Here is a 25000-nt window from a genome sequence, read left to right as displayed (position 1 = left end):
TTGTCTACAATTTAATGGGTTTAATCCCACCAATGGCGCAAAGTCTCTTGATTGTAAAATAATCCAGAATTTGATTTCTGTTTATCATTTTGTTTATTTTGCACATTAAATAAACAAATTAATGTTTTTGAGTAGTAGTTTTATGAAGGAAAAATCTAATTTGAGAAGTGGTCTAATTATGTATTGTTTTATTTGCTTTTATTTATATATGTTTTTGATTGTGCATCAATTAATTTACTAATGATAGTATTTATTATGAATTACTTTGGTAAAATAAAAAAGTCTTATTCGCCTCAGTTTGTTTTGACATAAGGATGAAAACAAGAACACTTTAAATTCTACCTGCAGGAATTTAAAAACCAGAGCTGTCAAATGGTTACATGAAATATTTTGTGTAGAAACTACCAACCAAACCATTATGCATATACCATTAAATTATAATGGAATTGATGATAATAATACTTAAGAATATTATTCTAGACTTTCAAGGTTTTAGGGAAAATGAACAGGAAAAACCAGAGCTGTCAATGATTACATGAAATATATTGTTCGGAAAATACCAACTAAACTACTATGTATATACTATTAAACTATAATTAAATTGATGTTAATAATAATATTTAAGAATATCATTCTGGACTTTCAAAGGTTTTAAGGAAAAACAAACAGGGAAAACCTAAGCCACGCGGTGGAATCTCTACAATGTAATTTGCTCTTCGCCACGAAGCAAAGATGAAAACATCTCTCTGGACATTTTTGTTTATTTCTTGTGTTGTAGGAGCTTTTGGGATATCATTCAAAGACGGCGATGAGGTATGCATACTACCAGTTGATTATGTCTAGGAATGTATTAATTTACGAATGTTGTCAGCTTAATAAGGTAAAATGACAGTTATCCCAAATGCCAACCAAGCAATTCGATGTTGACGCAGGGCTATGATATGGCATGTTATTATTCATATTTCTGCTTCTATATTAATAATTTTACATCGTTTGCTGTATGTCAATTTGGAAAAGGCAATTTTGAAATGTAATGACCATATCACAGCCTACAGTAGGGCTACTGTAGGCCTACTGTACCCTTTATCAAATTTTCCAGACGAGTGTTTATTTACGTAAATTATGATAATAATAATAATGATAATAATAATAATAATAATAATAATAATAATAATAATAATAATAATAATATTTTCAAGATAGTGTCGAAATCTCACCATGTAATACAATACAAAATTACCGAAAATAATAATAATAATAATAATATTTTCAAGATAATGGTTTCTCAACTTGTGTAGATACCTTAAAATATGACCTTACCACCTTTGGGTAAAATAGGCCTACCGTGCAATGAAACCTATGTAGTTCGGTTAAATGTACGATTTCCAAAATATGATTTAAGTTTTACCATGGCAAGAGTGAAGGGTATTAGTATAGAACACCATGCTCTCCATTTACTCCAATATAATGTAATCCTGCAGTTCTCATCTTCTTGCACAGTAATTAGGGGGTTATTTAAATTCTGGGAAAGCAATAATTAGCAAGATATGTTGAAGAGGGGGGAAGCGGTTATAAAAAGAAAATAGCTCGGTTTCCTCACTAAACGACTTGGAACTGACATGTCAACATCGTCAACCAAACAGAATTCGTGATGCCAGTGTACATAAACAGAAGTTCGTAATGCCAGCGTACATTTGATATACTGTATATTCAAAATATACTTAATCAAGAATTGTGATTACTCAAAAGTGTCACTATTTGTGAATTGCATATTTTTAAATATTAAACTTAGCCGGTGAATATATAATAGCTGACGTCTCGGACGGCTCGACAGAAACACAAAAACTCGCTAGCGATCGCCATGAAGGTTGCGGGTGTGCCCACCAGCGCCGACTATCGGCCAGATACCGCATATACATGTAAACGGCCTCAGTTCTTCTCTGTCGGTCTTGTCGACAAGTTGATTCCATTACTCGCTGTTGACCTGGAGTTTTTCGTCATTCTTGGTGAAGTACTTCTTTTTGGTTTTGAGCTTTCGCAGTGCAGGTGTTTTTCTATCTATCTATATACCAAGGCACTTCCCCCAATTTTGGGGGGTAGCCGACACCAACAATGAAACAAAACAAAAAGGGGACCTCTACTCTCTATGTTCCTTCAGCCTAATCAGGGACCCAACCGAGTTCAGCTGGTACTGCTAGGGTGCCACAGCCCAACCTCCCACATTTCCACCACAGATGAAGCTTCATAATGCTGACTCCCCTACTGCTGCTACCTCCGCGGTCATCTAAGGCCCCGGAGGAAGCAGCAGGGCCTACTGGAACTGCGTCACAATCGCTCGCCATTCATTCCTATTTCTAGCACGCTCTCTTGCCTCTCTCACATCTATCCTCCTATCACCCAGAGCTTTCTTCACACCATCCATCCACCCAAACCTTGGCCTTCCTCTTGTACTTCTCCCATCAACTCTTGCATTCATCACCTTCTTTAGCAGACAACCATTTTCCATTCTCTCAACATGGCCAAACCACCTCAACACATTCATATCCACTCTAGCCGCTAACTCATTTCTTACACCCGTTCTCTCCCTCACCACTTCGTTCCTAACCCTATCTACTCGAGATACACCAGCCATACTCCTCAGACACTTCATCTCAAACACATTCAATTTCTGTCTCTCCATCACTTTCATTCCCCACGACTCCGATCCATACATCACAGTTGGTACAATCACTTTCTCATATAGAACTCTCTTTACATTCATGCCCAACCCTCTTATTTTTTACTACTCCCTTAACTGCCCCCAACACTTTGCAACCTTCATTCACTCTCTGACGTACATCTGCTTCCACTCCACCATTTGCTGCAACAATAGACCCCAAGTACTTGAACTGATCCACCTCCTCAAGTAACTCTCCATTCAACATGACATTCAACCTTGCACCACCTTCCCTTCTCGTACATCTCATAACCTTACTCTTACCCACATTAACTCTCAACTTCCTTCTCTCACACACCCTTCCAAATTCTGTCACTAGTCGGTCAAGCTTCTCTTCTGTGTCTGCTACCAGTACAGTATCATCCGCAAACAACAACTGATTTACCTCCCATTCATGGTCATTCTCGCCTACCAGTTTTAATCCTCGTCCAAGCACTCGAGCATTCACCTCTCTCACCACTCCATCAACATACAAGTTAAACAACCACGGCGACATCACACATCCCTGTCTCAGCCCCACTCTCACCGGAAACCAATCACTCACTTCATTTCCTATTCTAACACATGCTTTACTACCTTTGTATAAACTTTTCACTGCTTGCAACAACCTTCCACCAACTCCATATAACCTCATCACATCCCACATTGCTTCCCTATCAACTCTATCATATGCTTTCTCCAGATCCATAAACGCAACATACACCTCCTTTCCTTTTGCTAAATATTTCTCGCATATCTGCCTAACTGTAAAAATCTGATTCATACAACCCCTACCTCTTCTAAAACCACCCTGTACTTCCAAGATTGCATTCTCTGTTTTATCCTTAATCCTATTAATCAGTACTCTACCATACACTTTTCCAACTACACTCAACAAACTAATACCTCTTGAATTACAACACTCATGCACATCTCCCTTACCCTTATATAGTGGTACAATACATGCACAAACCCAATCTACTGGTACCATTGACAACACAAAACACATACTAAACAATCTCACCAACCATTCAAGTACAGTCACACCCCCTTCCTTCAACATCTCAGCTTTCACACCGTCCATACCAGATGCTTTTCCTACTCTCGTTTCATCTAGTGCTCTCCTCACTTCCTCTATTGTTATCTCTCTCTCATTCTCACCTCCCATCACTGGCACCTCAACACCTGGAACAGCAAATATATCTGCCTCCCTATTATCCTCAACATTCAGCAAACTTTCAAAATATTCCGCCCACCTTTTCCTTGCCTCCTCTCCTTTTAACAACCTTCCATTTCCATCTTTCACTGTCTCTTCAATTCTTGCGCCAGCCTTCCTTACTCTCTTCACTTCTTTCCAAAACTTCTTCTTATTCTCTTCATATGACTGACCCAATCCCTGACCCCACCTCAGGTCAGCTGCCCTCTTTGCCTCACGTACCTTGCGCTTTACTTCCACCTTTTTCTCTCTATATTTTTCATACTTCTCTATACTATTACTCTGCAGCCATTCTCCAAAAGCCCTCTTTTTCTCTTCCACTTTCACCTTCACTCCTTCATTCCACCATTCACTGCCCTTCCTCATGCTGCCTCCAACAACCTTCTTGCCACATACATCACTTGCAATCCCAACAAAATTTTCTTTTACTAACTTCCATTCCTCCTCTAAATTACCAGTTTCTCTTACTCTCACCTCATCATATGCCATTTTCAACCTTTCCTGATATTTACTTTTTACCCCCGGTTTTATTAGCTCTTCAATCCTCACTACCTCCCTTTTACATCCACCTACTCTATTCCCCCACTCTTTTGCTACAACTAATTTTCTTTCCACCAAAAAATGATCAGACATACCGTTAGCCATACCCCTAAACACGTGCACGTCTTTCAATCTTCCAAACATTCTTTTAGTCACCAACACATAATCCATTAATGCCCTTTCTACTACTCTTCCATTTGCCACTCTTACCCACGTATACTTATTCTTATCTTTCTTTTTAAAGAAGCTAGGACCTATTACCATCTCTTGTTCAACACACATGTCTACCAGGTGTTTTTATCTTCAATTAAAACTCTTGAACCCGTTTTTGGATAGCGTTTATTGTTGATGACTTTGGATTGTTTTTGGATTTTCTTTGACTTTTCAAAATGGCTGACCCTTCTCCAATTCCTAAATTTCGTAAATGTAATGCTAGGGATTGTAACAAACGTCTTCCAAAGGCCTCTCTCGACCCACATACCGTGTGTTCTAATTGCCGGGGTAAAACCTGCCAATTAGGAGATCGGTGTGATGAGTGTGTGGTACTTTCGGAATTCGACTGGCTAGAGTTTGATAAGTATTCTCGTAAGCTTGAGAGAGATAGGGTGAGGAGAAGTTCCTCTAGATCATTAGATTTTTCCTCCTCCCATGCCCCTGAACCTAATCCTTCCCCTGTAGTAGTTGTGCCTGAACCTTCTACTAGCACTCATGAACCATCCATGCGGGATATGTTGCTTGCCATTCAAGCGTTGGGCGAGAGATTTGAGTCTTTGGCAACGGACCGTAATCAACTCATGGCGGATGTGAAAGTGTTAAAGTGTCAGAGTGCCACATTAGAAAATCGTGGGGATAAAGTGATTAGTGCGCAAAGTGTTTTTAGTGTTGCGACCGAGGGTTCGTCTGTTCGTGCTTGTCGTTCTCCTAGTCCGAGACCTCTTGCAAGCTCCCATGCACCAGGGAGAAGTAATGTCGTAGGACTTATGGGGACGAGAGGCTCTAACCAACGAACAGATGTTCCCTCTATGGTTTCGGGCGTGTCTCGTCAAGACCGCCCCTACCATAAGACGAGCGAGGCGGTTTTCTCCTCGTCATCCGAAGGCTTCTCGCGAAAGAAACCTTGGAGCAAAGTTTCTAGACCCTTAAAGCGGAAGTCAGTCCCTTCAGGACAGGTCCAGCGTCCTGGCTGTAGCCATTGGGACAGCTCTGACCCTGTGCAGTCATCTGAAGACTGCTCGCCGCCTAAACGAAAGCGTAACACGGGCTCCGAGAGTCTCAATAAAGGCAATGTTTTGCCGTCACAGACGTTACCATCGTCTCGGCCCGTACCGACTCCCGTTGATCCTAAATGGGTTGTCCTGCAGGATATGCAGAATAAGCTTGCCTCCCTTATGGAGGAGTATACCGTTGAGCAGGTTCACGATGATCCTCGCCGTTACGCTGATCGAGATCCTGGCCTTCAGCCGCCCAAACGAGCCTTTACTCGTCCTGTTGACGTTACAAAGTCACGTCAGTCACGTGACTTGGAGCCTCACTCGATGCAGTCCCGTGTTGACTTTCAGCCGCTTGTTGACGTTCAGCCGCCACCGCATGCTCGTGTTGACGTTCAGGACGTTCGCCAACCAGCTCAGTTGCCTTGTTTTGACGTTGAGCGTCAAGCACCGCAGTCAAGGGTTGTTTTGACTGCTCAATCTAGGCAGTCAAGGCAGTCTCGACTTGACGTCGAGCGTCCTCCCGCTCCTGTTGCTGTTGCTGGTCAGTCCTTTAAGCAGTTACATGACGTAGCGTCCTTGACTGCTACTGATGCTCCTTTGCGTGTGGACTTTGCTTGTCAAGCATTGCCACCACGGCAGGTCTCTCCCTTGCTTGAGACTCATCAATTGTCGGACGAGGTTCCTTCAGATGAGGATGTTGCTGATCCCCTGCCTACTGATAATCCTTTGGACGTTTTATCAGACGTGGAAGAGCCTAAGGCTGCGCAACCTTCCATGGATTTTAAGAAAATCATGATGGTTTTTAAGGATCTTTTCCCAGATCATTTTGTTACTGCTGCTCCTCGTTCGCCTCCGTCTGAGTTTGCGCTAGGCTTAGCTGCTGCCAAGCCTTCCTTTACTAAGCTAGTGCTTTCTCGCTCTTCTAAGAGGGCTTTACGTCTACTAGGCGACTGGTTGGTTACCAGGAGGAGTTTGGGGAAGACGGCCTTTGCCTTCCCCCCTTTTAAACTAGCTTCTAGAGCGACCGTCTGGTATGACACGGGAGAAGTTCTCGGCTTGGGAGTCCCTGCCTCTGCCCATGGTGACTTCTCAAGCCTCGTAGACTCTCCCCGTCGCCTGGCCATGAGACGCTCTAAAATTTGTTGGTCCTCCTCGGACCTTGACCATCTCCTTAAAGGGGTTTACAGGGCCTTCGAAGTTTTTAACTTTTTAGATTGGTCTCTAGGAGCATTAAGCAGGAAGATCTCGTCTGCCGACCAGGATGTTTCCTTGCTCATTATGTCTTGTATGGACAAAGCCATCCGCGATGGCTCCAATGAACTCGCCTCCACCTTTACGTCTGGAGTCCTGAAGAAGAGAGAAACCCTTTGCTCTTTCCTTTCAGCAGGAGTTACTTCCTGTCAAAGATCGGAACTTCTCTTTGCTCCCTTATCGGCTGCCTTGTTTCCTCAACAGCTGATCAAGGACATTGCTGCATCGCTTGTACAGAAGGATACACATGACCTGATGGCTTCTTCTGCTCGCAAGGGAGCTCCTTCTTCATCCTTTGTTGTGAGACCCAGAATCGAGACTCCTGCGTCTAGGTTTATCCCGCCCTTTCGTGGCAGAGCTCCCAGCAGGGGAGGTGCTCGTGCCGACGGAAAGAGAGGCAAGAGGAGAGGATCCAAGTCCTCCCGTGGCAGAGTCTGACTGCCCACGTCCTCAGACAGCGGTAGGGGCCAGACTGAACAACTTCTGGCAGGCCTGGGAGAAGAGGGGTGCAGACCAAGAGTCTGTGTTGTTGCTCAAGGAGGGGTACAAAATACCTTTTGTACGCAGACCTCCTCTAGTAACAGTTCCTCTAGACCTCTCTCCCAGGTATCGAGAGGAGTCAAGGAGACAAGCTCTACATCACCAGGTGTCTCTGTTGCTAGAGAAGGGAGCGGTGGTGAAAGTCTCGGACCTTCAATCACCGGGATTTTACAACCGTCTCTTCCTAGTCCCAAAGCATACGGGAGGTTGGAGGCCAGTGCTGGACGTCAGTGCGCTCAACGTTTTTGTTACAAAAACAAAATTTACGATGGAGACCACGAAGTCCGTCCTAGCAGCGGTCAGAGAGGGAGACTGGATGGTCTCTCTCGACCTGCAGGATGCGTACTTCCACATTCCTATACACCCGGATTCCCAACCGTATCTGAGGTTTGTTTACAGGAATGTGGTGTACCAGTTTCGAGCACTGTGCTTCGGCCTCAGCCCTGCTCCTCTCGTGTTTACGAGGCTCATGAGGAATGTGGCAAAGTTCCTTCATTTATCAGGAATTCGAGCCTCCCTATACTTGGACGACTGGCTTCTCAGAGCATCGTCCCGTCATCGCTGTCTGCAGGACCTTCACTGGACGTTGGGTCTGGCAAAGGAGTTGGGACTGTTGGTAAACTTAGAAAAGTCTCAACTGATTCCATCCCAGACGATTCTCTATTTGGGGATGGAGATTCGCAGTCTAGTTTTTCGGGCTTTTCCGTCTGCCACCCGAATAGAGCAAGCCCTGCTCAATGTCTGACTCGTGCTGAAAAAAGACCGTTGTTCAGTAAGAAGTTGGATGAGCCTCGTAGGGACTCTGTCATCCCTGGAACAGTTTGTCTCGCTAGGGAGACTTCACCTTCGCCCTCTCCAGTTCCATCTAGACTCACACTGGAACAAGAGCAAGACTTTAGAAGCTGTATCAATCCCGGTCTCCGATCCAGTGAAAGCATGCCTGAACTGGTGGGACAGCTACATAAGTCTGAGAGAGGGTCTGTCCCTGGCAGTCAAGAACCCAAACCACGTGTTGTTCTCAGACGCGTCGGATTTGGGTTGGGGAGCGACTCTGGATGGTCGGGAATGTTCGGGTCTTTGGACGTCGGTTCAGAGGAGCATGCACATCAACGGCAAGGAGCTATTAGCGGTTCACTTGGCCTTGATGAGTAGAGGTCAATTCAGACAACACCACAGCTTTGGCGTACATCTCCAAGCAAGGAGGCACTCACTCCCACACACTGTTCGTCATCGCAAGGGACCTCCTCATATGGTCAAAAAATCGAGGCATCTCCCTGTTGACAAGATTCATCCAGGGGGACTTGAACGTCTTGGCAGACTGTCTCAGTCGGAGAGGTCAGGTGATCCCCACGGAATGGACCCTCCAAAAGGACGTGTGCAAGAGTCTTTGGGCGACTTGGGGTCAACCCTCCATAGACCTCTTTGCCACCTCGTTGACCAAAAGGCTCCCGACCTATTGCTCGCCAGTCCCAGATCCAGAGGCGACCCACATAGATGCTTTTCTACTGGACTGGTCTCACCTGGACGCGTACGCATTCCCACCGTTCAAGATCGTCAACAAGGTACTGCAGAAGTTCGCCTCTCACGAAGGGACAAGGTTGACGTTGGTTGCTCCCCTCTGGCCCGCGAGAGAGTGGTTCACAGAGGTACTTCAATAGCTGGTAGACATTCCAAGGAGTCTTCCTCTAAGGATAGATCTCTTACGGCAGCCCCACGTAAGGGATCTTCATCAAAGCCTCCCCGCGCTTCGTCTGACTGCCTTCAGACTATCGAAAGACTCTCAAGAGCTCGAGGCTTTTCGAAGGAGGCAGCCAGAGCGATTGCGAGAGCTAGGAGAGCTTCTACCATCAAAGTATACCAGTCGAAGTGGGAAGTGTTTAGAGACTGGTGCAAGTCAGCATCTATTTCCTCTTCCAGTACCTCTGTAGCCCAAATCGCAGACTTTCTCCTACATCTGAGAAATGTTCGCTCCCTCTCAGCGCCCACTATTAAGGGCTACAAGAGCATGTTGGCGTCTGTATTCAGACATAGAGGCTTAGATCTTTCCAATAATAAAGATCTTCAAGATCTCCTTAAGTCTTTCGAGACCTCTAAGGAGCGTCGTATGGCGACTCCTGGATGGAACTTAGACGTGGTCCTAAGGTTCCTAATGTCCGACAGGTTTGAGCCATTACATTCAGCCTCCCTGAAGGATCTCACCCTCAAGACGCTTTTCTTAGTGTGCTTGGCTTCGGCTAAAAGGGTCAGTGAGATCCATGCCTTCAGTAGGAACATCGGCTTTTCCACAGATAAAGCCACATGTTCACTTCAGCTTGGTTTATTGGCCAAAAATGAACTGCCTTCTCGTCCTTGGCCTAAGTCATTTGATATACCTTGCCTGTCAGAGATCGTAGGCAACGAGCTTGAAAGAGTACTGTGTCCAGTTAGAGCTCTGAAGTTTTATTTAGCTCGTACCAAATCCTTACGAGGTGGATCTGAGGCCTTGTGGTGCTCAGTTAAGAAGCCATCATTGCCTATGTCAAAGAATGCTTTGTCATATTTTATTAGATTTTTAATCCGAGAGGCTCATTCTCACTTGAGTGAAAAAGACCGTTGCTTGCTTAAGGTTAAGACGCACGAAGTAAGAGCTATAGCAACTTCCGTGGCCTTTAAGCAAAACAGATCTCTGCGAAGTATTATGGACGCGACCTTTTGGAGAAGCAAGTCGGTTATTCGCGTCATTTTACTTAAAAGATGTCCAGACTCTTTATGAGGACTGCTACACACTGGGTCCATTCGTTGCAGCGAGTGCAGTAGTGGGTGAGGGTTCTACCACTACATTCCCTTAATTCCAATATCCTTTTAATCTGTCTCTTGAAATGTTTTTAATCTTGTTTTGGGTTGTACGGAAGAAGCCTTTCGCATCCTGGTTGATTTGGCGGGTGGTCAAATGTCATTTCTTGAGAGCGCCCAGATTAAGGGTTTTGATGAGGTCGTGTTGTATGGGTTGTCGCCCTGGATACTTCAGCTCCTGGAAGTCTTTCAGCATCCTAAGAGGATGGCTGGGCTTCGTGAGGAAAGCGGACTAACAAGGCAGAGTAATCGTCAAAGTCAGCTTCCTTACCAGGTACCTATATTTATTTGGGTTTTGTTATGATATAACTGTCAAAAACTCTAAGCATATACGCCGTAAACTGTATTAATACTGGTCTCTACCCACCACCATGGGTGTGAATCAGCTATTATATATTCACCGGCTAAGTTTAATATTTAAAAATGATATTTTGATTATAAAATAAATTTTTGAATATACTTACCCGGTGAATATATAAATTATAGGCCCTCCCTTCCTCCCCGATAGAGACCCAGCGGAATGAGAAGAACTGAGGCTGTTTACATGTATATGCGGTATCTGGCCGATAGTCGGCGCTGGTGGGCACACCCGCAACCTTCATGGCGATCGCTCGCGAGTTTTTGTGTTTCTGTCGAGCCGTCCGAGACGTCAGCTATTATATATTCACCGGGTAAGTATATTCAAAAATTTATTTTATAATCAAAATATCATTTTATGGACACTTTTGAGTAATTAATCCATTTTTAATTAAGTATATTTTGAATATACAGTAAATCAAATGTACGCTGGCATCACGAACTTCTGTTTATGTACGCTGGCATTACGAATTCTGTTTGGTTGACGATGTTGACATGTCAGTTCCAAGTCGTTTAGTGAGGAAACCGAGCTATTTTCTTTTTATAACCCCTTCCCCCCTCTTCAACAAATCTTGCTAATTATTGCTTTCCCAGAATTTAAATAACCCCCTAATTACTGTGCAAGAAGGTGAGAACTGCAGGATTACATTATATTGGAGTAAATGGGGAGCGTGGTGTTCTATACTATTACCGAGTGAAGCTATTTAGGAAGCAAGCGTGGCTGTTTAATGGGTCTCAAGATGAGCGTAGCCCCCAGTAGTTGACTAGGTAAAGATACAGTTCTTAGGTTAGGTTATGTGGGGAACCGTAGGTTATTTGGTTTTCTTGTGTTTGTTTCCCCTTTTCAAATACAATTTTCCAGGCCCATTGGGGTGTATGTACGATAGCAGCCACCTGTATTTATTATTATGTCTAACTTTGAATACGGCAGTGTAAGGGGTGTCGTAAGGGGCCGTTATACCCCCCGTTAGGTAAGTAGGTAAGGACACGGCTTGTAGGTTAGGTTAGAGGAGGAAAGTTTAAGTTAGTTGATGCCCATTTTTAATCAGTGTGTGAGGAACTGGCCGCTGATATACAAAGGCACTGGCCCAACAAACTACAAAACGCATTTTGAGTAAAGCGAAAAATATATTTTTGGGTGAGATAGCCATGTCATCCTGATGGAAGGTTCCTTTAGGTAGCTTTCTAAGGGATATTTGCTACAGTGATACTCCCAGAGAATTAACCATAGGTCTCCAGAATTCTAATTCCTGGCACGAGTATCCTTAATATATCTTTAAGGATATCACATAATATCAGGGGACATATTTTTTGATACGACACATAGCAATCTTCACCCCAAATAGATTTAACTCTTTGAGGGGGAAGAGTGGCGAACGAAAGGGGAGCCATTATTAAGGTACTCGGTGGACCCCCTCCCTTTACTGCTACGGCCTATCATTCCTTGTTGCATTTAAGCAGTAACAGCCGCAGATAGAGTAGTTTCGGGTGGGGTCATTTTAAGAAAGAAGGGTGGGTCCATCAGGACGACATGGCTATCTTGCCCAAAAATAGATTTGTTCCGTAACCGAAATACAAACCACGCTATTTACATTGGGTTTACTTTCGGCGTTGCTGAAATTGACGAGCCAATAGATTTTAACGAGGGTTAACTACCCCCGCGCTAGTTAGCGGGGGTAGGGGAAGGGGTAGCTTGCTACCCCTCCCCCCCCCACACACCGGTCATTTGCTTCACTTCACTTTTGGCTCGGGCGATGGCAGACGTGTCTGTCTATCGTCCTCGTTTTTGACAGCCTTAATCTTTTCTTTGCTTTTCCTCAGCTTTGTGTGTTTGAAGTTGGCCTCGCCCTTTAGTGTTCATCATGCGCAAGTGCCCTGGGATTGCTGGCCGCCCTTGTGGTACCTTCATGTCTGCGGTGGATACCGATCCTCACACCCTTTGCCCGCAGTGTCGAGGCCGACGGTGTGATAGAGAAAATACATGTAGGGAGTGGTCTGCCTCCCAGTGGGAGAGGTTTGCCCGCCGGCGTAAGAAGAAGTCCAAGAGAGACCGTTCTCCTTCGAGGGTTGCCTTGAAGGAGGAAGGCTCTCGGGACTCCTCTTCCGCCGCCCAAACCTCCTCCGAAGCTTCCCCTCGTCCGGCTTCTAGTGAGAGGCCGCCGAGTGGGAGCGCAGGCCCTAGTTCTGTTTCCCGACCTCGGGGTGCGGGAGAGGGCGTCGCCTCCCATAGCGGGGCGGTTCCCCCTCCTCCTCCGGGGGAGGATTTTGATAATGTTAATTCTGTGTATAATGATGACCTTTTCCAGCTTTGGGATTCCTTGGGGCTTAAGGGCCTGCCCTCCAAGGAAGCCCTTTTTGACCTTATTCAGTTAGGGGCCGCTGTCAAGCAGTCGCCGGTGATAGCAGAGGTAGATCCTCTGTCTATCGTCGACGTCGTGGGGGCAGAGGCTTCCGACGAGTCTGGTCAAACCTCTGCGGCTCCTGATGTCGATGACGTTGCTGAAGGCTCTCCTCCCCCTTCTGTACATCCTTCGGAGGGGGAAGGGGGTCCTACGGGCTCTCCTGCGGCTAAGTCTCCCCCTCGGGGGAGCACTCTGACTGAGACTCCTCTTCGGAGAACTGATGATCCTGACGACCTCCCTCGTGGCCGCCTTCGCCGTAAGGCTCATCGTCCGCTTCGCTGCAAGGGCCTCCCGTCTCCCTATAAGGGTGTCAAGAGGCGCCTTTTCGAGTCTTCTCCTCCTCCGTCCTCCGATGGGGACTCTCCTCACCAGAAGCAGTCTGTAGCAGCCGCGTCCTTAGACCTCTCCGGAGATCGTTCACGTTCTCCTACGCCTTCCAGACCTTCTACTTCCTGTGCAGACGGCCAGCAGTCTTCTGATCTCGTCAGCCGACGGGCACCGGTCCCTTTGGTGCAAAGGGATGTCGCCCACGGCGTGGGCGCTTCCCTTGCGCGTCAGGGTTCCCCTGCGCGCCCTTCTGCACGTTCACGCGTAGTTGCATACCAACGCTCTCCTGCTCGTTAGCGCTCTCCTGAGCGCCAGCGCTCTTCTGATGATCAACACCTTACTGCTCGCCAGCGCTCTCCTAAGGACAACGAACATCCTCCTGTTCCTGCTGCGCGCCCAGCGCGCCAACAGTCTCCTGAGCGCACTAGATCTCCTGCTCGTCAACGCGCACCTGCGCTTCCAGTTCCTGACACGCGCCCTAGAACTCCGGTTCAGGACATGGGCAAGGACTCAACTTCTCCTCGCCCTCGCGATCCTGCTCGTCAGCTTTCTCCTGCGCGTACATCTAGAGTTCCTGCACGGCCATGCGCCTCCTCTCCCTGAGCCAACTCGCGAGCGTTCGCCTTTGCGCGTTGCGCCGATAGCTCCTGCGCAGCCTTCTACGCGCCGTCTCCCTGCTCGGCAGCGTTCTCCAGCGCGACAGCGATCTCCGACGTGTAAACGTTCTCCTGCTCGTCAGCGATCTCCTGCGCGTCAACGATCACCAGCGCGTCAGCGTTCCCCTGAGCACCGGCGATCTCCAGATCCCCCTCGTGATCCTTCGCCTGCGCGCAAGCGCTCTCCTACGCGTCGGCGCCCAGCAGATCTGGAGAAACTTGGGTCCCCTGCGATCAGCTCGCCCACGCGTGGTCTCTCGCCTGCTCGTTCTACGCGCCATCGCTCGCCAACGCGCCATCGCTCGCCTGCGCGCCAGCGTTCACCAACGCGCCATCGATCGCCAACTCGCCATCGCTCTCACGCGTCACAGGTCTCCAGGGCACTATCGGTCCCCTGGCCCTCAGCGGTCTCCTGAGCGCTCTCGTTCGCCCACGCGCCAGCGCGTTCACTCGCCCACGCGCTCACTCGCCTACGCGCCCGCGCGCGATCGCCCCCGAGCTCGTTTGTCTTCGCGCGATTGCGCGCCCGCGCTCCAACAGCCCCTCACGCGCGACTCTCTTGAATCACCCTCGCGCGAGCGTCAGCACGACCCCCGTTCGCGTCGGGTTCTGCAGCTCGCGGCAGCAGCAGGGACGCGTGTCGCCAGGTCGCAGTCGGAATCGCCTCCACCTAAGCGCAGGTCTCTTTTGCAGGACAAGGAAGGACCTTCGGAGAGGTCAAGGCAACTTTCTTCCCCTTCTTTTTTGCAGGCAGGTCCAGTGGTGTCCACTCCAAAGGATCGCCCGATCCCCTTCCCTCCAGCGGGAATTTCGGATTCTGTGTCCATGTCTCGGCAGTCCTGGTTTGGTCCTCTGATGCGGGCGTTAGTGAAGGCTATGAAGCCGGCACTCGCCGATCTAGAACACAAACCAACGACGGCCTCGCCCCCGGTGAAGAGAAGGAGAGGAGTGGAATTCGTGGTGACTTCTCCCAGGGAGAAGTTGGTTCCTAAGAGGTCCGTCAGGAAGGCCCCGTCCCCTTCGCAGTCGTTTTCTCCTTCTCCTGTAGACGAGGCTTTTCTGTTCTCGGGAGAGTCCAGTGAGGCGGCGGTCTGTCCCTTGGCACCAAGAGGGGAGTCACCTCCTCGTGGAGGAGAATCGTCTCGCGCGGAAGGTGCCTACCAGACCTCTTTGCTGGAATCTTGTATCCCGCCCAGGAGGGAACCCAAGGATTCCAAGACGTTGCCGAAGTCGTCTTCACGTATTCGTCAGGAACCAGCCAGACCCCGGGAGAACGTCCACGTGTCTCCCCCAGGTAGAGCTTCCGGGGACAGGAGACTTAGCTGCCAGTCCGCAGGGAGCAGAGCAGCAAGAGTCTGAGCATGCCTTCTGGCAGGTCTTGGGCCTGATAAGACAGCTCAACGGGTTCATGGACCCTGTGATCGCCCCCCGTGAAGGCAAGGACACGGTCCTGGATCAGGTTTATGGAACTCAGAAGCCCCCAAAGGCCAGTGCGGCTCTGTCCTGGTCCCAGGGGCTGAAGAGTGCCAGAACCAGGGCCAACGCTCAGCTCGCAGTGCTCGCTTCCTCCAGTCGTTCCTCTGCTGGGAACAAACTCCTCCCACCTCCTCGTCTCCAGCAGAGGAGGTATTTTGAGATCATGGGGGAGTCTAGCCTTGCTCTTCCCCTCCACCATTTGGTAGAAGAGCTTACTAGGGGAGTTCCTCTTGAGAAGCTCTCTGCCCGGCAGGTGACGTTCTCGGCGTCGGAGATCCTAAGCCATGAGAAGGTCGTGAAGTGTGCCATGCGGGCCACTTCGTGGCTGGATGTCTGGCTAGGTTCTCTGGGCATCCTATTGCGCTCTGAAGATCTGTCTAAGGAGAGCAATAGGAAGGCCCTGGAGACCTTCCTCCTCTCGGGCACTCGCTCCATCGAGTTCCTGACACATCATGTTACCAACCTGTGGGCCAACTCGGTGCTGAAGCGTCGTGATGCTGTGACCGAGAAGATCCATCCGAAGGTCCCCGCCGTGGATGTCTGCAGGCTCAGACACGCCTCCCTCCTTGGGGGGAATTTGTTTGAGCCCCAAGACATGGAACGAACAGCTGAGAGGTGGAGGAAGTCTAGCCAGGACTCCCTTCTCCAAAGGGCCCTTGCATCTCGGCCCTACAAGCCTCCAGCTCCGCAGCAACATCAGCAGCAGCCTCGCAAGACACCGAAGCAGGCGCCGGCAGCTAAGAAAGTGGTGTCTAAGCCCCAGCCCTTTCCTGCCAAGGACAAGAGGGGAGGTAAGTCCTCCAGGGGAGGCAAGACTCCTAGAGAGAGTGGCCGCGGCCGCAAACGCTAGGAGTGGCAGTCCCCCCGCGTGTCCACCTGTGGGGGGATGCCTTCAAAGTTGCGTGCACAGGTGGCAGCAACATGGGGCCGATGCTTGGACGGACTCTGTGATCGGCCAAAGGTATCGCGTCCCATTCACGACATCTCAACCTCCCCTTACAGCGAATCCAGTGTCGTTGAGCTCATATGCCATGGGATCGGTAAAGGGGCTAGCCCTACGGGCGGAAGTCGAGACCATGCTCAAGAAGGATGCTCTCCAGGAGGTCGTCGACGGCTCCCCAGGCTTCTTCAGTTGACTCTTTCTTGTAAAGAAGGCGTCTGGAGGCTGGAGACCCGTCATCGACCTCTCAGCTCTGAACAAGTTTGTCAAGCAAACTCCGTTCAGCATGGAGACAGCGGACACGGTCAGACTTGCGGTGAGACCACAAGACTTCATGTGCACACTGGATCTGAAGGACGCGTACTTCCAGATCCCAATCCATCCGTCTTCCAAGAAGTACTTGAGATTCAGCCTAGACAGCAAGACCTACCAGTTCAAGGTGCTGTGCTTCGGTCTCTCCACAGCACCTCAGGTGTTCACCAGTGTGTTTACCCTGATTTCGTCTTGGGTGCACAGGAACGGCATCCGTCTCCTCCATTATTTGGACGACTGGCTGATCCTAGCAGACTCGGAGTCGACCCTTCTTCGACACCGAGACAGGCTTCTGGGACTTTGCCAGGATCTGGGGATCGTGGTAAATCTCGAGAAGTCCTCTCTGCAGCCGTCCCAACGACTGGTTTATCTAGGCATGTTGTTAGACACCAATCTCCACAAAGCCTTTCCATCAGACGAAAGGATAGCAAGGCTGAGGAGGGTGGCGGAACCCTTCTTCAGGCGAGAAGAGCTTCCTGCCCAATCGTGGTTGCGTCTCTTAGGTCACCTGTCCTCTCTGGCCCGTCTGGTTCCAAACGGCCGTCTCAGGATGAGATCCCTGCAGTGGCGGCTGAAGTCCCGGTGGAATCAAGGATCCGATTCCCCGGACTTCCTGGTTTGATAGGACCTTCGGAATAGGCGGACCTGCGGTGGTGGCTGGTCGACGAGAAGCTGCGAAAGGGAGTAGATCTTCCCGTCCTCCCCCCGGAATTGACACTGTTTTCGGACGCGTCAAAAGAAGGGTGGGGGGCGCACATTCTGAACCAGAGGACCTCAGGCCTTTTGTCAGAATCAGAAAAGTACCTGCACATCAACCTGCTAGAAATGAAGGCCGTTTTCCTGGCTCTTCAACAGTTCCAACGGACCCTGGCGGGTCACTCTGTGGTGGTGATGAGCGACAACACCACGGTAGTGGCTTATATCAACAAGCAGGGAGGTACTTTTTCGCAGCAGCTATCCCATCTTGCAGTAGAGATTCTGAGGTGGACCGAAGTCCACTCGATAATACTATCAGCTCGCTTAATTCCTGGCAAGAGGAATGTGCTCGCCGACAGTCTGAGCAGGGCATCGCAGATAGTGAGTACCGAGTGGTCTTTGGATCCTCAGATAGCCAACAAAGTCCTGACTTTGTGGGGTTCCCCGACCGTGGATCTGTTCGCGACAGCTTTGTATTTCAAACAGCCCCTGTACTGCTCCCCAATCCCGGACCCCAAGGCACTCTGGCAAGATGCTTTCCAACAACGGTGGGACAACATCGACGTGTACGCCTTCCCACCGTTCTGTCTGATGAGAAGGGTGCTCAACAGGACCAGACTATCGGTCAACTTGTCGATGACTCTGATAGCGCCACTATGGCATCACGCGGAATTGTTCCCGGACCTTTTGCAGCTCCTGACGGAGCTCCCGAGAGAACTTCCCCCACGACACGAGCTACTCAGACAACCACATTGCAACATCTTCCACAAAGCCGTAGCCTCGCTTCGGCTTCACGCCTGGAGACTGTCCAGCGTCTCCTCACGGAGAGAGGATTTTCGCAACAGGTTGCAGAGAGAATGTCTCGGCACCTGCGGAAGTCCTCTGAGGGAGTCTACCAGGCAAAGTGGAGAGTCTTCTGTGGTTGGTGTCGTGGGAGGGGTATCTCGCCACTCGATGCCACTATGCCAGCAATAGCGGAGTTTCTCGTTTATTTGCGGGAGGAAATGCGCCTTTGGGTCTCAGCGGTGAAAGGCTATCGCTCAGCCTTAAGCTTGGCTTTTAGGCTGAAAGGAGTGGACATTACTTCCTTGCTGGAACTCTCTCTACTCATACGTAGCTATGAGCTTACCTTCCCTCAGTCTGAAGTGAGACCTCCTCCTTGGAACGTGGTTCGGGTTCTCAGGGCTCTTAAGAGACCTCCCTTCGAACCATTACACCAGGCCTCTGATCGCCACCTGTCTTGGAAGACGGCTTTCCTGCTTGCTTTGGCCTCTGCCAAACAAGTTAGTGAACTTCATGGTCTCTCGTACGACGTCGCCCATTCAAGGGGATGGGGGGAGGTAACGTTCAGGTTTGTCCCTGAGTTTGTTGCCAAGACTCAGAACCCTGGAGTGCCGGACCCACGGTTTGACTCTTTCAGGGTCGCGAGTCTCCGTTCTGTAACAAGCGACCCAGACCAGCTGCTATTGTGTCCAGTGAGGAGTCTGAGGTGTTACTTGAAGAGAACAGCTGCAGTTCGTCCTCAGGTGCAAGCATTGTTTGTTAGCACAGGCAGGACGAAGTGGAGGGTCACCAAGAACACCATCTCTGCTTGGATTCGAAGGGTTATCCATCACGCCTTGAATCCAGACCCTCCTCCGTTACGTCGCCCTAGGGCACACGACGTCAGGGGCATCGCTACATCCCTGGCCTTCAAGAGAAACTTCTCTGTGACGCAGGTACTTCAAGCCGGGGTCTGGAAGCGTCAGACGACCTTCACAGCCCACTACCTGCAGGACATGACCCACAGGAGCCTCGATACTTTTTCTATCGGCCCTGTGGTGGCTGCACAACAGCTGGTCTAGCCTCAGGCTCCTTTATGGACAAGTAGCAGTAGGTTGAGGGCGTTGTTACCCGGTTTTAGTCTGCGTGAATGAAAGAGTATGTCTGGCCCTTACTTCTTTCTTCATCCTCTCCTCTCTTGGGGAAGCAGCATCCTGGTCTCCGCATAGCTGACCTCAACCTCTGCAGGTAAACCATGCTTCCTTGTGCTCCTAGTATTAAGCTGAATACTGTCGCGTCCCCCATACCCTGACGAGGTGGTATTGGGAACGTCCTATCCTGGATTCCTATCTAAAAGTCTCAAGGTCAACCTCATAGGACGAGTCACGCTCTTTCCTCCACACACATCTTATGTAGGCCACACGTTCCTTGCGAAGCGAGGAACTTGTGAGGTGCAGGGACTCCTTTTCTCGAGTGCTACTCACTTGGAGTCGGAGTCCCCGGGTAAAGCCAAAGTCAGTAAGGCTGGGGACTTTCCACCCTTCCTAAGGGGTAAGTCACCCAATGTAAATAGCGTGGTTTGTATTTCGGTTACGGAACAAATGACAAATTCGGAGATATGTATTTTTCCTAACCATACAAACCTTAGCTATTTACACATATTTGCCCGCCAGCCCTGTCCCCCAAGTCAAGTCCTACTTTAAGTGAAGTGAAACAAATCACCGGTGTGTGGGGGGGGAGGGGTAGCAAGCTACCCCTTCCCCTACCCCTGCTAACTAGCGCGGGGGGTAGTTAACCCTCGTTAAAATCTATTGGCGCGTCAATTTCAGCTACGCCGAAAGTAAACCCAATGTAAATAGCTAAGGTTTGTATGGTTAGGAAAAATACAAATTATCTCCGAATTTTTCATTTTTCGCTTTGCTCAAAATCGTTTTTTTGGGCTCGGCCATATCATCCTGATGGAAGCTTACCAGAGAATTAACTTGAAAGTACTATATCTGTGGGTTTGTATAAGTGCCTTTACTTTGAATGAGTTCCTTATATGGTCTCCTAGACCTTTATATATGACATTACCATTGTCTGTCATATCCACTAAGCTTGGAACTAGCTTAGGGCTTCCTGCCCCCTGCAGGGAAAGTGTCGACTTCGACTATAAGGATTCAAAGTTTGTATCTCCATAGGGACGGACGGTAATTCTTAGAGATTACCCTTCTCATATCTTGGAAATCTGTACTCTGATTTCAAGTTGGGTCCTTCTAGGGTTTAATTAAAACTCTAGTATGCTTTATTCGTCTGTAACTGAGATAGCAGCAATAGGACGCAAATACGTTTAGTATTTTACCTTGCAACTAGATAATCATATCAAATGTAGTTACAATCAGGTATGAATCTGATACGGCATTGAAAACACAGCAGGGTCCATATTTTCTCTTGTCGAAAAAATATGTAATTTCATCGAAATGATGCCACTCAATGGCGATGTGAAACCAAATATGACTGATTTGTACCAATTTTGGAAATGCATGAACACCGTGACGCAACGTTCACTCGGCGCTGGTGTTATCGGTCAGATATGCACCTATATGGAACAGTGTGTTAATCATCGTTGTAATTTTCACTCGAGGGTAAATGTACCCATGCACCCGATGCACTGGAAAGTCCCAAAGCAGTTCACTGTTCATCGCACCGCTAGACGACGGGTTTTATAACACTACCTGCCGCCACCACAACATGTTTTATTTCATGTACTTGCTTCGTATAGTGTCTGTAAAAGATCTGGTTGATCTCCACCCAGTGTATGAGCAGAGTCTACCAAAGCCCCTGTGTTGGAAGAAGTTCCGTGAAGAAGCAATTTTCTTTGGATCGTGACCCGCGGGGGAGCTGTCAGGATCCGCTCTGCAAATAAGTAGGTGAGCATTGGTCTCAGTTATCTTAGGGATAGATTTTGATCCTGAGGTTTCGCCTCGGAAGAGCTATCCTTCCTTGAAGTCTGATTTTCTACGAAGATAGACGTTAAGACACTCTACTGGGCATAGAGAGACTCTTCCTTCAGTGGGCAGATTCTCCAAGGACCCCACCTCTTGGGGGGTAGCTCGTCCTCGGCCAAAAAAGCAGGATCAGGAAAAGGGTTCAGTTCTCCTGTGTCCAGGAACTGAATATGGCCTACATCCCTGATAGATAGGGCTAATATTTCACTAAATCTAGCCCCTGAGGCTATTGCGAACAGAAAATTGACTTTCTGTGTTAGTTCCTTTAGAGTACAATCCTCATTGTTTAGGTTCGAAGCATAGTGCAAGACTTTGACCAACAACCATGTAATGGGCTTTGTAGGGGTTGCCGGCTTGGATCTAGTGCATGCTTTGGCACCTTATAGAAGGTTTCGCTTGTGAGGTCCACCTCAAAGGTGTATAGACGAGGTCTAGTCAGGGCCAACTTACTCTCGGTTATTGTAGTAGAAATCAGGCCTTGTTCAAGTAGGTAAATGAAGAAAGAGAGACAGAAATCTGTTGAAATTTCTGTTGGTCCCCTTGTTTTCACAAGGGATACCCATTTCTTCCAAGACAATTCACATTGTCTCCTGGTTGAACTAGACTTGTACTCTACAATGAAGTCAACCTTGTTCTTCGAGATCCCAAACTTTTTGTTCGCTGCTAGGGCGAATAATCATGAGATGCAGGTTGTTGGTTCTCGAGGATAAAATGTAAAAAGTCGACTTCTGCACCAATTAAGATAAAACTGGGTTCGGCAGAGGAAACAGCTTTAGTTTCAATTCCAGAACTAGAGGGAACCAATATTTTTTGGGCCATTTGGGGGCCACTACAGCAGCTATTCCTCTGAAGGATCTTAGCTTGTCGAGGACTTTTAGCAGGAGATTGGTTGGTGGAAACAGGTAAATTCGATTACATCTGTTCCAGTCGAGAGACATGGCGTCTATCGCTTCTGCTTGAGGGTCCTCGTAAGGGGCTACATAACGATGTACTGTAGTTTCTTGTTGTCGCTCGTTGCGAAGAGGTCGACCTACAGTTCCGGTACTTTTATAAAAAATAAAGGAGAATGAGTCTGCGTTTAGGGACCATTCTGTCTCTGTCGGCTTTCACCTGGATAGAGAATCCGCCGTCACATCGCGGAACCCTTGAAGGTGAACTGCTGATAAATGCCATCTTCTCTTCCTTGCCAGGCGGAAGATGGCTAACATCACGTGATTGATGTGAGGTGAACTCGAGCCTTGCTGATTTAGATATACTGTATTACTATTACCTCGTTGTCGAGGACCAGTCTGATGTGGACTGCTCTGCGAGGGGATAGTCTCTTCAACGTCAGGAAGACTGCCATAGCCTCCAAGATGTTGATGTAAAAGTTTTGGACTGGAGTGATCAATTCCTTGCATTTTCATTTCATGCGAATAGCCTCCCCATTCTTCCAGGGAGGCATCCGTGTGTATCACCACTGATGTTTGTGGTGGTTGCAGGAAAATTGTTTGTGCTAGGCTCTTATTCGTTGACCGTGACCTTAATAGCTTGCGCAATCGGGTCGGTGTCAACCTTGTTGATCTCTTTGAGAGTTTGATGCGTATATTCTCCAGACTCCTGTTGCATCCTTTAGCTGTGTTTCTAGCACCGGGTCTGTCACTACTGCGAACGGGAGAGAGCCCAGTACTCTTTCCTGTTGGCGTCTTGAAATCCTCTTGTGTTGGATTAGTCTCTTGACAGATGCCGCTATTTCTCTCCTCTTCTTTAATAGAATGGAGAGGCGGTGTGACTGCAAGTTCCCATGGATTCCAAACCATTGAAACTTGTGAGCTGGAGAAAGGCGAGACTTCTAGCGATTGATCTTGAAGCCCAGGTGTTCCATGAATTGGATCACCTTTCTGGTTGCTTGCGGACAAGTAGTCTTAGATGCTGCCCGCACCAGCCAATCATCCAGGTATGCTACTACTTGTACTCCTTCGGAGCGTAGTTGCTGGACGATTGTGTCCGCTAGCTTTGTGAATACCTTTGGGGCTATGTTTAGTCCAAAGGACATGGCTGTGAAGACATATTTTGTCTTGTAGCCTGAATCCTAGGTAGGAGGAGAAGGGGCGACTGACTGGTAGGTGCCAGTAAGTATCTGCCAGGTCTATTGAGACTGTGTACGCCCCTTTTTGGTAGAAGGGTCCTTATGTGTTGCAATGTAAGCATCCGGAACTTGTTATTCTCGATGAACTTGTTGAGTGGAGACAAGTCTAGAATGACTCTGGGTTTGTCTAAGTCTTTCTTGGGAACACAAAATAACCTTCCCTGGAATTTTGATGGACTTCGCTTTTCTCATTATCTTCTTGTTCAAGAGTTATGAGGTATATTCTTCCAATAAGGGGGTGGAGTGTTGGAAGAATTTTGGAAAAGTGGGGTGGATTTTTGTTCCATTTCTAACCAAGTCCATTCGTAATTTGGCTGTGAACCGAGGGATCGAAGGTCCAATGATCCCGAAAGTGGAAAAGACTGCCTCCTACCTGGAACCACTCATTGTTTAGAGGTTCCTGAGGACTTGTTTCCGTTACCGCGTCCTCCTCCACCCTTAGGGGGTTTCCAGAGGATCCTCTTTTTGGGCCCTTACCTTTGTAAGGCCGAAAGGTGGTCGAGTGCCTTTCAAAGCCTGGATTAAACACAGGTGACTGGCTACCAGCTGTTGAGGGACCATCTGGAAGGTGGTTTGCGGCTGGGCTACCATTTGAGGCACCGTGGTCATGGTCACGGTCGGAAATTGTGCAGTTCTAATGAAGATTTCCTCTTTGAGGACATGCCCCACTTTTGGAGAAGGTTCCTATTCTCCTTGGTGGCTTTGGCAATGACTTCTTGGACCACTTCCTGTGGGAAAGGGTCTTCGCCCCAGGTACATGATGAAATCAGTTTTCTGGGTTCATGTTTCACCGTTGTTGCGGCAAACACTTGCTCTCTGCAGGTCCTTTTTTTGACCTGAGAAAAGCATACAAATCCATCACAAGAGCAGGGCATTATTTAAGGCCTGCACACATTTCCAAGCAGTTCTGATGAGACAGGGAGGCGGCAAGACTATCTTTTGTCTCCTGTTCCCTTCTCAAAAGATGGTTTGGCAACTTTGGAAGGTTCTCATTAAACTGCTGGCCTGCTATCTCCGGATCCAATTTCGAGACGGAGAAGGTTAGATGTACCTCTTTCCACTTTTCCTCGTAGGTGGGCATAGCTAGAGATAATGGTTTGCATTTCTCTAGGATTGGGCAGGGTTTGCCCTCTTTGACTGCTCTCATGACACAGTCTAGGGCTTTCTCTAGGGCTTTCTCCAAAATGGGGAAGGCTCTGGAGGAAGGAGCAAGGAAGGTTGGGTGCTTCTTGCTCAATGCTGAGACTTTGGAGTTAGTATATCCAGCTCCTTTCTGGGTCTTGGTAAGGATGGCTTGTGCCTTGTCATGTTCGAGGACAATGACTTCCTTCGGTTTAGTCTCCTCACGGGATGTAGGTTCATCTCGCAGTCTCACGTAGTAATCTGGGTACGCTGAAAGCTGGGCCAGAATTGAAACTGATAAGTGTTCTCCAGACCAGCGCCCATGAGTACTCCCCGCATTCCAGGTAACATAGAAAGGAAATTGGATTGTCTACCTCACGATCTCCATTGGCAAAGATCAGTAGTGGCTGGTCTCCCCGACAATGCTCCTCTCCTAGGAAGTTTTGGTCTTATGGTGACCAGACACCTAAAAAGAAGACATCCAGCCTTTGAATCCTTTGGATCAAGGCTTCAAAAGCAATGGAGAAGACTTTTCGGTCCTCCAGGTGGA

At 48.4% G+C, this 25000-nt stretch overlaps 1 protein-coding gene across 1 annotated transcript in view; it reads left to right on the top strand.

The window, feature by feature from the left end:
- Positions 1 to 676: 676 nt before the first annotated feature.
- Positions 677 to 25000, top strand: part of LOC137658537 (transmembrane 9 superfamily member 1-like) — a 109856-nt gene continuing 85532 nt past the window's right edge. Inside the window, exon 1 of the mRNA XM_068393385.1 lies at positions 677 to 813. Within this exon, the coding sequence (XP_068249486.1) occupies positions 733 to 813 (81 nt within the window). The 5' untranslated portion in view covers positions 677 to 732. The remainder of the gene's footprint in view (positions 814 to 25000) is intronic.

This window comes from Palaemon carinicauda, chromosome 1 (genome assembly GCF_036898095.1).
Source record: "Palaemon carinicauda isolate YSFRI2023 chromosome 1, ASM3689809v2, whole genome shotgun sequence".
In the NCBI taxonomy this organism is placed as follows: domain Eukaryota; kingdom Metazoa; phylum Arthropoda; class Malacostraca; order Decapoda; family Palaemonidae; genus Palaemon; species Palaemon carinicauda.
This window is presented reverse-complemented; position numbering and strand designations above follow the sequence as displayed.